Below are 15779 nucleotides of genomic sequence, written 5' to 3'. Positions count from 1 at the left end.
GCATTTTGTTAAGCTCCACATAGAAACCTCCAGAGAAAAAAACCCTGAAAACCGCAGAATTCAGCGGCGTCTTCTCCTGGAATCACATCCACTTTACATGGACAATTAAACACAGCAGAATAAATGTGCAAAAAAACAGCAGAAATAAATGCAGCATTTACACTACATGTGAACACGGACTAAATGTCCAAGCAAAGTGGATGAGACGTCCTGAAATCTCCGCTCCTGGTGCGTGTGTTGAGGATAAAGAATTGAGTATCCAAAAATACTTAATTCAGCCATTTCATAGACTCAGTTATATAGTTCAGTAGATGTGAACTAACACACATATTTGTGAATGCTTTTGTTTCTTACTAACATGTATATATGTATATTGCATATTCAGTGTATTTTCCTTAGACTCAGTATATACTATATGTATAGCTTGAAAATGGCCACCATTTCCTGTTCTACACCCAACACAGATGGACAAAGGAAAATTCCTGGAGCCTGGACTGTCCAATCCAAGGAGAATATGCAGATCTCTCTACGTCATGAAGCCCTGACCTATGATAAGGCAGTAAGACCCTCATTTCAGATTCTAATATAACATAATGTTCAATACAGATTCAAAATGCTTAACACAGTTTTACTTGGTCATGATGACCTGTAGACTCTCAGTCAAGATAATACAAAAATACCAGTTTGTACCAGGCACACCTATGATTATATTACTGTAATAAAGATAATTACGTGCAAAGAATAATTTTCCACAAAAACACATTGATCAGCTATTACCTAATTATGTTGAAACTGCAGATGTCAGGAATAATATTAAAAAAACATGATCATGCGATGCATTAGCTCATAATGAACTTTGGTTAAACACGCCTACCCATATGTCTGTATAAATATGGGTTCTGTAATAAAGAGACTATGGTATCTGCCATCTCTAGACTCATCATTGTGTCTGTCAGGTGGCATACGGTTGCAACCTTACCAACCAATTTGGCATCCATCCAATATATCTGAAGTGGTCTCCTTCGACCCCAAAAGTATCAACTCGACATCTGGCGTCCCTGGGTGGGCAGGAGAAAACAGAAGACCTGAATATCCAAGACCCGGCACGGCAGACGGAGGACCAGAGGACACACAGACCCCAAACACCGGTGTAGGTAAGAACCTTAGATTCTTACAAATCTCTCTGTGTCTCCACTGCCTTCTGTTCTGTAGCCGGATCTTGTGGTATGTTATAGTCGTCATTCTGATAATATCCTGTCCATAAAGAACCGTAGAATATCCTAGTGATACATATATATATATATTGGATTGGATAGATCTATGTGCTGCTATCTTGTTGTCTGTTACTCTGTTGCCGTATGAGTGTCTGAACCTATCTTGAAGGTGTGAGACGTTTTCCTGTGGTGTCTACATGTACCAACTACCCCACTTTGTTTTACAAAACATTAAGGCTTTTGTTTTACTAGTTTGCCTAGGATTGTTCTGTTTTACCCTCTGGTTGGTATATAAAATCTACACATATACAAAGGTAAATCTAGGGTACATACCGTCCCTCCCCATACGGCCTTGGGTATTTGTTGATGAGACTTCTGTTTAAGTCATTTTGGCCAGGTCACAAATAAAACTTCAAGAGTCCACACACCTACAGACTGATAGGGTGCACTAAAGTCAGTTTAAAGGTACCGCAAGTTGTGGGACTAGGGGCACTGTAGACGCCAGTAAGAGGCAAAAGGGAGGAGACCAAGGGTAGTACTACACTAGATAAGTACACAGAGGAAGACAACCAGAGGGAGGTAGGCAGAGATGGGTAACACACTTAGCCAAGACAACCATGAGGGGTGTGAGGGGTGTGGTGCTAGTGAAATAGTGGAGAAAAGGAAAGGTAAAATTGCAGTAAAGAATTCAGGCAAAATGTTGAAGGGTCTAGGAATGAGTGGTGATCCACTGGACTCCACTCTCTGGGAAACAGCTCTAGTAACAAGCACGGGATGGATTAATGACAACAAGCTAGCTAGACAGGCGAGAGCATGGTCTGAGGTAGCAAAGGAAATGAAAAGGGAAGGTGGTTGGACTAAGGAAGAAACTCCAAACGGATTAAAATATGTGAAGAAAGTGAAAGTTCCTCCACCATATCACCCCCATATCACTGCTCCTGTTTTAACCGGACCAGAGGGATGGACTTGTGTTTGTGGAGAACAAAACCCTGATTGGCGTGACTCTTGTGCTGCTTGTGGCAGACCAAGACCACGCAAAGGAACAGGGCTTTACCCAGTCATTTTCACCCAGACTAGGACCCAAGAACCTGAACCTTATGTCCGTGGGACAAGGCAAAGGGATGAGACTGCAATAGATATGGAAGAGGGAAACTACCGCCATTCCCAGCTTCAAACTATGGATGAAACTGGTTCAGGCGTGGTAACCTCCTCCCAGGTAACATCCACTCCAATTGCCCCTAGACCACTGACTGCCATGACTACTCTTTCCCACTATAAGCCCTGGGGACCAAAAGATCAAATGGCATTACTCAAAGATGCCCCAGACCCGTTTGACCTCCCAATGGCTTTCTATAGATGGATGGTGGGACTCAACAACACGTATACATGCACATGGACAGACTTAGCATCCATACTGAAGGGAAAGATTGGGGAAGCTAGAATGCAGATAGTCATGGAAGTCATAGAAAGAAATGGAAGACCATATCTTACAGATGTATGGAATGACACACAATACATCCATACTGTAGAATCAGGAATGCACTTCCTAAAGGGTCTACATGCATGGTGCAAGGAGAGGGTGGGGGAATCTACAATTTCTCTCTTAGATGTAGTACAGGGGCAGAAGGACACAGTAGATCATTTTTGGGGTAATCTGAAGCTTAGACACATGGATTTGGGCTATGAAGAAATAGGGGAAGTGGGAAAGCATCTTTTTCACGGGGCATTCATAGCAGGACTCAAACCACAGCTCAGACAGAGGGTTCAGGCAGCAAAGCCAGATTGGAGAACCTGCCCAATTGAGGAGTTAGTACGTGTAGCAAAAGGGGTTGAGTTAGATCAAAAGACCAAGCCTGTCCAGATACAGTATGTTTCTAGTGAGGAGCCTCAGGGATCCCAGAAGAATAATAGGTTTGGCAGAGATCGCAGGCAGATTGAATGCTACAATTGTGGCAAGAAAGGTCATTATAAGCGTCAGTGCAGATCCCCACCTAAACAAAACGTACAAACTAGGACGGATGCCCCACCCCAGAGCCAGAACCCACAATAGGACACAGGCAACCCCGTAACCATCTACCCCCTGGGGACTCCTTCACACCCGAGTCCACAGGGAGTAGTCCCAGTATACCTTCCAGATGGTAGAAAAATCCCATTCCTGGTGGATACGGGGGCAGCCAAAACAGTTATCCGCCAGGAACATGTAAACTCATCTGACTTATCGGACGACACCCTCTATACCCAAGGTTTTGAAGGGTTAATCCAGGAATGCCAACTGACTAAGCCACTGCCCCTACAACTAGCTGACCATACGTGTATGACCAGGCTAATAGTTAGTGACAAATCACCTGTTAACTTGTTAAGTTCAGACGTCCTTCAAGCAATACAAGCGCACATTACCTACAGACCAGACGGTACTGTGACTTTGACCTCAGGGATTTCAGAGGCTGCATTATGCAAGATACTAGCATGCCTGTATGTATCTGACTCAACCTCCCCGCCTGATGACGCAGCACTAACACCATACCTCCCAACCGTCCCGGATACAGCGGGACAATCCCTCTTCTGAGCCTTTGATCCCGGGTCCCGCCCGTGAGGCTGTTTATCCCGGGCTCCACCCACCCACTGTAGCCCCGCCTCGCTGTTTCTCCCTTCTATTCATTACAGAGCCGACCGCGCACCTACTCCTGTGACTGCTGCTGAGGTATGAATCACCCCCTGCAGCAGAGCGATCCCCCTGCAGCAGAGCGACCCCCCCTCCCCCAGAGCCGACCCCCCCAGTCCTGGAGCCTGCGTTTCTCTGCAGCTGTTCTCTGACTCCCCCTGTGCGGCTTCTCACTGCTGCAGATACACGGGGAGTCAGGAAGCTGAGGAGACCGTGCAATCAGCACTTCTCTCTCCTGCAGATAGCACTGGCCAGTAATAACCTATGCAGAGTGGCATCTGCAGACTTCTATTAGCTTACCGATCAGTGGTCTCCTGCCTGTAGAGCTGCTGGGTCCTAGCTTCCCAACAACTTCAGCTCTGCTTTATCCTGGCTGCCCTACCAGTTAAAGGGAACATGTCAGCAGAAATTTCACAATAAAAGTAAAAGATTCCCCTCTGCAGCTCCTGGGCTGCTTCTAGAAAGGTTCCTGTTGCTATTGTGCCCCCTTTGAGACCTACAAAAATACTTTATGAAGTCTTACCTTTTTGTATGCAAATGTGTTTTTATGGTCACGGGGGCGGGCTGTCTGGCGTCCGTTATTCCCCCTCCTGCCGCTTTACGCAGTCCCCCATTGCTCATTTACATACACAAGAACGCCTTCCTCATGTAACTGTCCTCCCGAAGTTTTGCGCATGTGAACGCTTTTTCAGGTGATTGCGCAGGCACGAGATTATGGGCGGCGCTGTGATTGTCATCAACAGCGTTAACCAAGTACCCGCCCATAATCTCGTGCCCGCACTTTTCCCTCTGACTCCACCGTTATGCGCAAGTGCTGGCCATATGAACCATGTTACCTATTACCGCTTGCACGAGATTATGGGCGGGTACTTGGATGACTTTGCTGATGACAATCACAGCGCCGCCCATAATCTCGCGCCCACGGTAATAGGTAACATGGTTCATATGGACAGTGCTTGCGCATAACGGTGGAGGCAGAGTGAGAAGCGCGGGCACGAGATTATGGGTGGGTACTTGGATGACGCTGCTGATGACAATCACAGCGCCGCCCATAATCTCGCGCCTGCGCAATCACCTCAAAAGCGTTCACACTTTGCACAGTGCTCAGTCCCGCGAGAGTGGCACTGGGCATGCACAAAACTTCAGGAGGACAGTTACATGAGGAAGGCGTCCTCATGTATGGAAATGAGCAATGGGGGACGGCGTACAGCGGCAGGAGGGGGAATAACGGACGCCAGGCAGCCCGCCCCCGTGACCATAAAAACAGATTTGCATACAAAAAGGTAAGACTTCATAAAGTATTTTTTTAGGTCTCAAAGTGGGCACAATAACAACAGGAACCTTTCCAGAATGCAGCCCAGGAGCTGCAGAGGGGAATCTTTTATTTTTTTTGCTAAATTTCTGGTGACAGTTTCCCTTTAAAGGGAACCTATCAGGTGCAATCTGCACTCAGAGCCAGGAGCAGTTCTGGGTGTATATTGCTAATCCCTCCCTAACTGTCCCTGTATACACTAGCATAGATAAAGGCATCTATAGAAAAAGTATTTTTAAAGAGCTTATATCTTATGCTAATTAGCGCGGGGACTAGTCCCAAGGACGTTACTTCACTTGGCTAGTCGGCTCACATAGCGTATTAGTACTCACACAGGGGCGTAATAACATGCTAACATGCTATGCGAGCCGACTAGCCAAGTGAAGTAACGCCCTTCGGACTAGTCCCCGCGCTCATTAGCATAAGATATAAGATCTTTAAAAATATTTGTTCTTGATCTCTTTATCTATGCTAGTGTATACAGGGACGGTTAGGCAGGGATTAGCAATATGTGCCCAGAACTGCTCCTGGCTCTGAGTGCATATTGCACCTGACAGGTTCACTTTAAAGGGAACCTGTCACCAGATTTGGGGCCTATAAGCTGCGGCCACCACCAGCGGGATCTTATGTACACATTCTAACATGCTGCATACCTCCCAACCGTCCCGGATACAGCGGGACTTTCACGCTTTACGTTGTTTGTCCCGTTGCCACGGGCGGGACGGCCGGCTCCCGGGCTCCGCCCACCCACTCTCTCTCCGCCTCCCTGCTTTTCCCTCCTACCATCCTAGTAGACGTGGCATAGAGAGGAGCGCTGCCTGTGCTGCTGCTGGTACAGTAAACTAATCTCCCCAGCGCTGATTTCCCTCCCTCCCCCCTCACCCCCGGCCGGAGCCTGTCTGTGCGGTCGGCCGGCCGCCTGTCTGTGCGGTCGGCCGGCCGCCTGTCTGTGCGGTCGGCCGGCCGCCTGTCTGTGCGGTCGGCCGGCCGCCTGTCTGTGCGGTCGGCCGGCCGCCTGTCTGTGCGGTCGGCCCGCCACCTGTCTGTGCGGGCGCCCCCCTGCCGCCTGTCTGTGCGGGCGCCACCCGCCGCCTGTCTGTGCGGGCGCCCCCCGCCGCCTGTCTGTGCGGGCGCCCCCCTGCCGCCTGTCTGTGCGGGCGCCCCCCTGCCGCCTGTCTGTGCGGGCGCCCCCCTGCCGCCTGTCTGTGCGGGCGCCCCCCTGCCGCCTGTCTGTGCGGGCGCCCCCCTGCCGCCTGTCTGTGCGGGCGCCCCCCACCGCCTGTCTGTGCGGGCGGCCCGCCGCCTCATTGTGCGGGCAGCCGGCCGCCTCTCTGTGCGGGCGGCTGGCCGCCTCTCTGTGCGGGCGGCCCGCTGCCTGTCTGTGAAGGCGGCCGGCCGCCTGTCTGTGAAGGCGACCGGCCGCCTCACTGTGCGGGCGACCGGCCGCCTCACTGTGGCTGCCTGCGTGTCCGTGCTGGAGGCCCGCCGGCTGCCTGCGTGTCCGTGCTGGAGGCCCGCCGGCTGCCTGCGTGTCCGTGCTGGAGGCCCGCCGGCTGCCTGCGTGTCCGTGCTGGAGGCCCGCCGGCTGCCTGCGTGTCCGTGCTGGAGGCCCGCCGGCTGCCTGCGTGTCCGTGCTGGAGGCCCGCCGGCTGCCTGCGTGTCCGTGCTGGAGGCCCGCCGGCTGCCTGCGTGTCCGTGCTGGAGGCCCGCCGGCTGCCTGCGTGTCCGTGCTGGAGGCCCGCCGGCTGCCTGCGTGTCCGTGCTGGAGGCCCGCCGGCTGCCTGCGTGTCCGTGCTGGAGGCCCGCCGGCTGCCTGCGTGTCCGTGCTGGAGGCCCGCCGGCTGCCTGCGTGTTTGTGCTGAATGGGTGTGGATGGGGAGTGGATATGGGCGTGACTGTGAAATGGGTGTGGTTAGGGGGCGTGGCCTAAAAATTTGCCGCGGCGCGCATAGCGCGCCGCAAACTTTGTCCCTCTTTTCCTTCTTTAAAAGTTGGGAGGTATGCTAACACAAGTTCCTGAGACGTTGTGGTCAAAGTCAAAGACTGACATTGGACACATGCCAGTTCCTCCGGTAATGATACAACTTAAACCAGGTGCCAAACCTCCTCAAATCAAGCAGTACCCATTAAGTGCTGCACAAGAGGAAGCAATAGGCAAAAACATCGTAGAACTACTTGCTTCAGGGGCATTAAAAACCACAAAATCTGTAGCCAACACTCCTCTGTTCCCAGTAAAGAAAAAGGGTGGCACCAAAGGGGAACCCGTAACTTACAGAATGGTACATGACCTCAGAGCAATAAATGCAGTCACTGAATTACTTACACCAGTAGTTCCCAACCCACATACCATCCTGTCACAGATACCAGTTACAGCAGTCTGTTTCACGGTGATTGATTTAGCAAATGCATTCTTTTCTGTACCACTGCACCCCGACTGTCAGTACCTTTTTGCTTTTACTTTCAGGGGCCAGCAGTATACCTGGTTGGTGTTACCACAAGGGGCTCAGAATTCACCAACTCTCTATACTGCTGCATTGCAACTTGTTTTGCAGGACTGGGTTATTCCACATGCTGAGGTTGTTTTGCTTCAGTATGTGGATGACCTACTTCTCTGTGCCCCAAACTGGGATGTGTGCTGTGAAGCCACTGTCTCACTACTACAACATCTTGCTTCCAAAGGATGCAAGGCATCCAAAGAAAAGCTACAATTTTGTCAGCCAAAGGTTGTGTTCCTTGGGCACTGCATATCAGCAGGAACACGCCACTTGACTGAGGAAAGGAAAAAGGCGATCGAGATATTACACCCACCAAGGGGAATCCAGCAACTCCGCACCTTTTTGGGTCTAATATCATATTGCAGGCCTTGGATCCGCTCTGCATCAATTTTCATGCAACCATTGTATGACTGTTTGACAACTCAGCCTTTCCAACTCACTCAAGAGGCATTAGACTGTTTCTACTCACTCAGACTCGCAGTAATCTCTGCCCCAGCCCTGGGAACCCCTGATTACACAAAGCCTTTTCTCCTCTACTGTACAGAGATGCAAGGACATGCCACAGGTGTCCTAGTACAACAGCATGGCCCACAGAACAGACCAGTTGCCTACTACTCAGCCCGGTTGGACCCTGTTGCCAGAGGGGCCCCCTCATGCATCCGAGCAGTAGCTGCTGTCTCACTCTTGTTAGACAAAGCATCTGACATTGTGCTTGATTATCCTGTCACCATCTACACTCCACATGACTTACATAGCATTCTCAGCCAGGTTCAGCCCAAGCACATTTCCATGGCTAGACAACTCAGACTTCAATGTGCCTTACTCATGCCACCAAATGTTACCCTAAAGAGATGTATGACTTTGAATCCAGCTACTCTAATTCCCATTGATGTAATGGATTCAAAGGAGGGAGAGGAGCAAGGGAAGCCACTCTTTTTACACGGTTTGACAGAAGAGCAACTCTTTGATACACAGCATGAACATGATTGCATGGCCCTTATGGCTCAAGAAACGTCAGGGTTTTCACATGTTTTCGATGCACCTCTGACTAATCCAGATGTTGAGCTTTTTGTAGATGGTTCCAGAAGCATTGGAGAAGATGGCCGGCACTACACGGGGTATGCGGTGGTCACACAAAACGAGGTATTAAAAGCAGAACCACTCACCCCTCACATGTCTGCACAAGAGGCGGAGTTGACGGCACTCATTGAGGCGCTTAGAGGGGCAGAGGGAAAACGGTACAACATATACACAGACTCCATGTATGCCTTTGGGATTGCCCACGATTATGGCCCAATTTGGAAGGCAAGGGACTTCCTCACGTCAACAGGTACCCCTGTCAAAAATGGACATCTAGTAAAACAGGTATTGGAGGCCCTATTGCTTCCAAAAGAGGTTGCTGTAATAAAAGTAAGAGCACACACAAAACTTAGCACTGCTGAAGCACGAGGCAATGACAAGGCGGACCAGGCGGCAAAAGAGGCGGCAAGGAAACCAAGGCGAGAGGACACTCCAGAAACACCCCCGCTGATCATGGTAAGTTCTGAGTATAACCAGATGGACTTAAGCACCTTGCAGGCTCTAACCCGGCAGGCAACCGGGGAGGAGAAAAAGGTCTGGGCAAAAGCTGGTGCTCAGGAAAAAGAAGGTCTGTGGAAGGTGGGATTGCGAGTATGTCTGCCAAGGTCCTTGTATCCCATGATGGTTCAAGTTGCCCATGGTCCAACTCATTTCTCCAAAAATGCCATGTGTGCTCTGGTAGATAAACAATGGTTTGCACCAGGATTCACAATGATTGCCACCAGATTTGCACAAGCATGTTTGACATGTGCCCAACACAACCCAGGTAAAGTTGTAAAAACACCTCAAAAACACACACCAAAACCCCTCTATCCGTTCCAACGACTGCAAATTGATTTCATACAATTACCAAAGGTTGGCATATATGAATATGTCCTTGTGTGTGTTGACCTCTTCTCTGGGTGGCCCGATGCTTTTCCAATGCCTCAAGCCTCCGCTAGGGCCACTGCGAAAAAATTGATGACAGAAGTTTTCTGTAGATTTGGGCTTCCTGAAGTTATAGAATCTGACAGAGGTACTCACTTCACAGGAGAGGTAATGCAAAATGCCATGCAGATGCTAAGGGTTACACAAGCATTTCACACACCATATCACCCACAAGCTAGTGGAAAGGTAGAGCGACTGAATGGGACCCTTAAGCTAAAGATTCAGAAAGCAAGTGAGGAGACGGGAAAACCCTGGACAGAGTGTTTGCCATTAGCCCTGTTTTCCATTAGATATACACCTAACAGGAAAACAGGACTATCTCCCTTTGAAGTCTTGTTTGGGTCAGCACCAAGGCTAGGCCTGTACTTCCCTCAGACACTACAACTGCAGTGTGACAGTCTTGTTAGCTACGTCCAGGGCCTTCAGAAAAGACTCTCCCTTGTACATAAACAAGTCTATGATTCCATTCCAGATCCAGAGAGTCAAGAAGGGACTCATTCCCTCCAGCCTGGCGATTGGGTAGTGGTCAAAAGACACACAAGAAAACCACTGGAGCCGAGATTTGATGGTCCATTCCAGGTTCTCCTCACCACAGCCACTTCAGTGAAACTCGAGGGAAAACCTAATTGGATCCATGCAAGCCATTGCAAAGCTATGGGACAAAAACATGATCTTACTACTGCTGATGCTGGTAACCTCACCCCAAAAGGGGGAGATGATTAAGATAACTCACGATGACAATATAGTAACCATGTGGTTTGATACTGAAAAATCAGTAGTTAGTTTTAGGTTTGAATTTTGCAAAATCGTGCAGTGTGAACTAATTAGTGATGAAAATTATAAATATGTGACCAGAGCGGAAGGAGCTGTAACATATGTTTGTGTAACGAGGCCTGGAAATGAGAACTGTAACTCGTGGTCAGATGCAGCCTGGAATACAGGTATTTCATGGGGATATGAACCAGAGGAGGCCATGACTCGTGTTAGCTCAACAGGGAAACCTCTCCTGGAAAGAATGACAATCCATAAAGTCAATCCTAGATGGGATTGTAACCCAGGACTTTTGTCCTGGGGACAATCCTGTAACCCTCATATAATAACCATAAACGAACCTTCCCCAGCAGATAAAGGTCTTTATGTCCTGGGGCTATACGTACCAGGGAAAAAGGTAAAGCAAGGAACTTTCTGGTTAAAACCTATCCCCATAGCTCCACATTTCCCTCCTAACGTCCCTACTGTCTCCAACATCACAAACACTCACACACAGGAGGATGAAAAGGAGGAAAACCCCTGGGAGTTACTAAAAAGAGACATAGACCTTAAAATCCTAGAGGAAATAAGTTATGAGGAAAAGGTAGCCATAGAAACAGGATATACGGAGAGGAATGAATGGCTGAACTGGATGAAATATACTGCTAACCAAAACAATCGATCTGATTGTATTGCTTGCGCCACTGCAAGACCCCATCTGGGAACCATTCCATTCAGACTTTCAGAAGAAGATCCAGATGGAATGCAGTGTATTTTAGCCATGTTTGACGTTTCATTTGATCCCACCGATGATGACATATGTAATAGCATTTCAAAGTTATATCCAATGGTTAAACTTGATCAGGTACCCCCTAGAGTATTCGTGTACCCCGGAAATTATACCTGTTTCCAAAGGAAAGGAACAGGAACAGGGAGATTAGTAGAGAATCTAACCTTTGAATTTTGTAAAAATACTATCCCTGTAGATGAAGACCAGGGTGGGTATGAAGCTAAGTGGTTTGTCAATCATACTGTAGCTAGAACTGACATATGGTGGTTGTGTGGGGACATGAAACTCAGACCTAGATTACAAGCGAATTGGATAGGTAGCTGCACCTTAGTGCAGATACTTATGCCATTTCAGATAATCACCTCAGAAGAAATACAGAAGGGAAGACTAAGCGCTGACAGTCTACGCAGAACTAAAAGATCACTGTCTGATGAATCTTTGGCCGATCTGCATAGAATTAAAAGGACATTACCCGGTGGATCATTTGACTCAAGAATCTACATAGACAGCATTGGAGTTCCTAGAGGGGTACCAGATGAATATAAAGCTAGAAATCAAGTAGCTGCAGGACTTGAATCATTTCTTTTTTGGTGGGTTACGGTTAATAAAAATGTAGATTGGATAAATTATATTTACTATAATCAGCAGAGATTTATAAATTACACTAGAGATGCAATTAAAGGGATCGCTGATCAGATTGGTCCAACTTCTCTAATGACTTGGCAGAACAGAATGGCTTTAGATATGCTACTAGCTGAGAAAGGTGGAGTCTGTAAAATGTTTGGTACTTATTGCTGTACTTTTATCCCCAACAATACAGCTCCTGATGGAAGCATCACGAAGGCATTGGAGGGCCTAACATCACTATCCGAGGAGCTTGCAGAGAACTCCGGAATAGATAACGCCTTCACGGATTGGCTCGAATCATGGTTCGGGAAGTGGAGTCACCTGGTGTCCGGCCTTCTTATTTCTCTGGCAGTTGTAGCAGCAATACTCGTCACTTGTGGATGTTGCTGCATTCCTTGTATCCGAGGACTACTTCAAAGACTGATCGATGCATCCATCACTAAGACTATGTATCTGGGAGTGAGACCTCATGATGAAGACTATGAGGAAATGCTGTAATTAAGAAGAAGGATATGATCTTCTCTCACTAGGGGATTCGGTGAAGAAAATAATTAGGGAAATCCGACACTAGCCTTTTGCTTTTGTATGTACCTAGTGATTAGGAAGAATCATATCTTATTCTCAAAAGGAGGGACTGATAAGGCAGTAAGACCCTCATTTCAGATTCTAATATAACATAATGTTCAATACAGATTCAAAATGCTTAACACAGTTTTACTTGGTCATGATGACCTGTAGACTCTCAGTCAAGATAATACAAAAATACCAGTTTGTACCAGGCACACCTATGATTATATTACTGTAATAAAGATATTACGTGCAAAGAATAATTTTCCACAAAAACACATTGATCAGCTATTACCTAATTATGTTGAAACTGCAGATGTCAGGAATAATATTAAAAAAACATGATCATGCGATGCATTAGCTCATAATGAACTTTGGTTAAACACGCCTACCCATATGTCTGTATAAATATGGGTTCTGTAATAAAGAGACTATGGTATCTGCCATCTCTAGACTCATCATTGTGTCTGTCAGGTGGCATACGGTTGCAACCTTACCAACCAATTTGGCATCCATCCAATATATCTGAAGTGGTCTCCTTCGACCCCAAAAGTATCAAGTCGACACCTACGATACCTGATTGGACTAAAACTTTTGTTTACACCCCTTTACTGTTTGGTCTAGAGTCTCTTTCAAACAATAAAGAACACACTTGGTCAAGACCAATCATGGAGATAGACATAACTGACTTGCTGTGCAGTTATTTATTCTCGTGTGCACACATGACATTTTTAATTAGAAACAGCAGCCGGATATCGAGAGATCCTTTGAGTCTCATCATCATCGTCATTCTGACCTTGACAGTTGGCACCCCAGATGGGACCACCGAGAAGGGTGAGTCAGAGCTTCCATTTTCCGGACGTCTGGGGGCTGCTCCACAAGTATCCAGGTGTTGCTCGATATCGAGGACTTGATCACCCTCCGTTTCATGGTGAGCATCATATACATTGTGTGTGCTGTTTTATCTGTGGATCGAGAGACACCTGGCGAAAGTGGGTGGTCACTAGTCCGGAGAATGGTAGTGCACCGGAGACCTAACGGCGTGACTGTCACTCGCCGGTGGGCAAGAAACGGACCCAGTCCCCATAGGGGCTAGGGGTAGGTTTTAAAGTATCCGGCTGTCTGTAATTAGAAATGGGGTGTTTTTTTTGAGTAGCTGTTGGGTTGTATAAAGTGTATAGTTAATCAGGCTTGTGATTTCTCTGTTTGGTTCTCGGAGAGTTAATTGTCTGTTATTGTTCATGGAGGGAGAGAAAATGGAGGCTAAGGAGCTGCTGTCTTTGTTCTGTGAAAAAGCAGGGGGGGAGGTTAATCACCCACTGCCTGCAGTTTTTTGTTTTTTTTTTATTCTTCACTGAGAGCGAAGAGGCAGACTGTGGGGGTCTGGTTAAGCCCAGGGGCATCCATGACAGTCTTTCTATTGAGAACAAAGAATGCGAGAGGGGGGAGCAGCTACATCTTTACATTCTTACACTCAGAGGAAGCAAAAAGGTGGGGGCCATATGTCCACCAGCTGCTTGAGACAGAGCAGAGATCAAATTACACAGCTCGGTCTCTGCTGTCTTTTAGCTGAGAAACAAGGGGGGTGGAAGAGTGAAGAGGCAGATACCAGTGGTCAAAACAGCGCAGCTTTTTGCAGTGAAGAGAAAGGAGGGGTCAGTTGGGTAATATACAGGAGATGGCTGCAGCCTTTGTATAGTAAAGCAAACAGATGAGTTGTAATGATTTGAAAGAAAGACAAGTGTTATTTTGGTTTGGATTAGAGAGAAATTAATGCGTTTTCAGTCTTTTTAAATTGTTTGTTTTTGAACAGAAGTATGAGAACTAGCGATTCCCCTGTGTTGCGGATAACACAGCCACTGTTTGTTAGATATTAGATATTAAATATTGAATATTAAATATTGAATATTGAATGTTGGATAGATAATAGACGAGGCGGGAAGGGTTCTGTTAACTTAAAGTGGATTTAGCGTATTCCCCTGCGGTTCAGGCGCATGTCACTGTCTGCGTGGCAGACGAGGCGGGAAAGCAACTCACTTTAGTTAAGGTAAAAGTGTCGGAATTAGCGTATTCCCCTGCCTATTAAACGTGAGTCACTGTTATGAGGCGGTAGGTCTTCATAACGAGACGGGAAAGAATTTCGGTTGGAGCCGGCCGGTCCAATTAAGCACTGTATACTCTGTTCAAAAGATAAATATGTTGTTTTTAGTAAAAGCTGAGAACGCTGTCGCCCTAGTTACAAAAAACGGAAAAAATATAAAAGATTGCAAAAAGTTGTGTAATATCGTTGGACTACCACTAGATGGCAGGCTGCAACCCATGTACTGAAGTTCAGATTAATCTCCAGTGAGAGTATACTGGAGAACAAAGACCTCATTCACTGTCTGTTGCTGTTTGTAGAATAACTAAATGTTTTTCTCTAGCTGTGCCTCAATGTTCTCCTTTAGAAGTCATTATATCTGGTGCTAATCAAATCTCTCTTTTGTATGCTGAAATGCAAATTTACAGGCACTAAAAGTATCCCTGGTTTACTACGTAGTTCCAGCCACTCCCAGTACACCCAGGGAGTCACAACATGGATGCTGCACCCGGAAGTCAGGTGTCTGGAACTTCCTGTGGCAGCCGTCTTGCTACACCCACTGATGGCAGTACACCTCATAAGCCACACCCCTCGCAATGGCTCTTTGTCTAAAACTCTCCACCCATCCCCGTGGGAGGTGTCCTGTGGTATATGTGACTAACACATTTGAATAAGTATGAATTGTATATTTGTTTACTCAGTTATCCCATAAATGCAAGTCAAAGATAAGTAAGGGAAACTTTTACAGAATTGATGTGGAAAGATCTGTTCACATAAAATCAATTGGTATTTTAGAAGTCCTGCAGCATTATATCATAAAATAAAATAGAGGAAGGTAAATATATATATCTTTGTACTGTGTTGGTTAATTTAAAACAAAAATTGTAAACGACTTACCCATACTGATGTCAAAATGTATCAAATCCATTTGTAAAAAGGAATTAGGAAAAATGTATAATGTATCCAATGTAGATATGGGTAATGGATGTGTTCACTGCTACGTCTTTGTTATAACAAAGGATGAGGTTTTTTTATTCTTCCTCTCTCGCTTTTAAGAGGCAAGGATGGAATGTGTCTTGATGGAATGTGTCTTTCCCCAATAGTGACGTAAGTTTGGTTTAACCTTTAGAGTTCAGGATTTCACATTTTTAGTTTGCTGTTTATACCAGAATAGGGAATATTAGATTTCATGGGATGTGCGATATAATTTGTGTTGTTTTGTTTTTAATGGCGATTTATTTGAACAATATATTTTTATTTTGTGACTCTATCATC

General features: G+C 46.8%; 1 protein-coding gene across 1 annotated transcript; it reads left to right on the top strand.

Moving 5' to 3' along the window:
* Positions 1–935: 935 nt before the first annotated feature.
* On the top strand, positions 936–12795 carry LOC142258952 (uncharacterized). The gene is made up of 2 exons (XM_075331503.1): positions 936–1154; positions 10163–12795. The coding sequence occupies exon 2, from the start codon at positions 10325–10327 to the stop codon at positions 12353–12355; it is 2031 nt and encodes a 676-aa protein (XP_075187618.1). The 5' UTR covers positions 936–1154; positions 10163–10324; the 3' UTR covers positions 12356–12795.
* Positions 12796–15779: the final 2984 nt, after the last annotated feature.

This window comes from Anomaloglossus baeobatrachus, assembly GCF_048569485.1.
Source record: "Anomaloglossus baeobatrachus isolate aAnoBae1 chromosome 5 unlocalized genomic scaffold, aAnoBae1.hap1 SUPER_5_unloc_2, whole genome shotgun sequence".
Lineage (NCBI taxonomy): Eukaryota > Metazoa > Chordata > Amphibia > Anura > Aromobatidae > Anomaloglossus > Anomaloglossus baeobatrachus.
Note: the sequence above shows the minus strand (reverse complement) of the source record. Positions and strands in the feature narration are given on the sequence as shown.

What these genes read in the sequence shown, in the direction of transcription:
- LOC142258952 (XM_075331503.1), top strand. Translation starts at nt 10,325, where the DNA reads ATGCAAGCCATTGCAAAGCTATGGGACAAAAACATGATCTTACTACTG.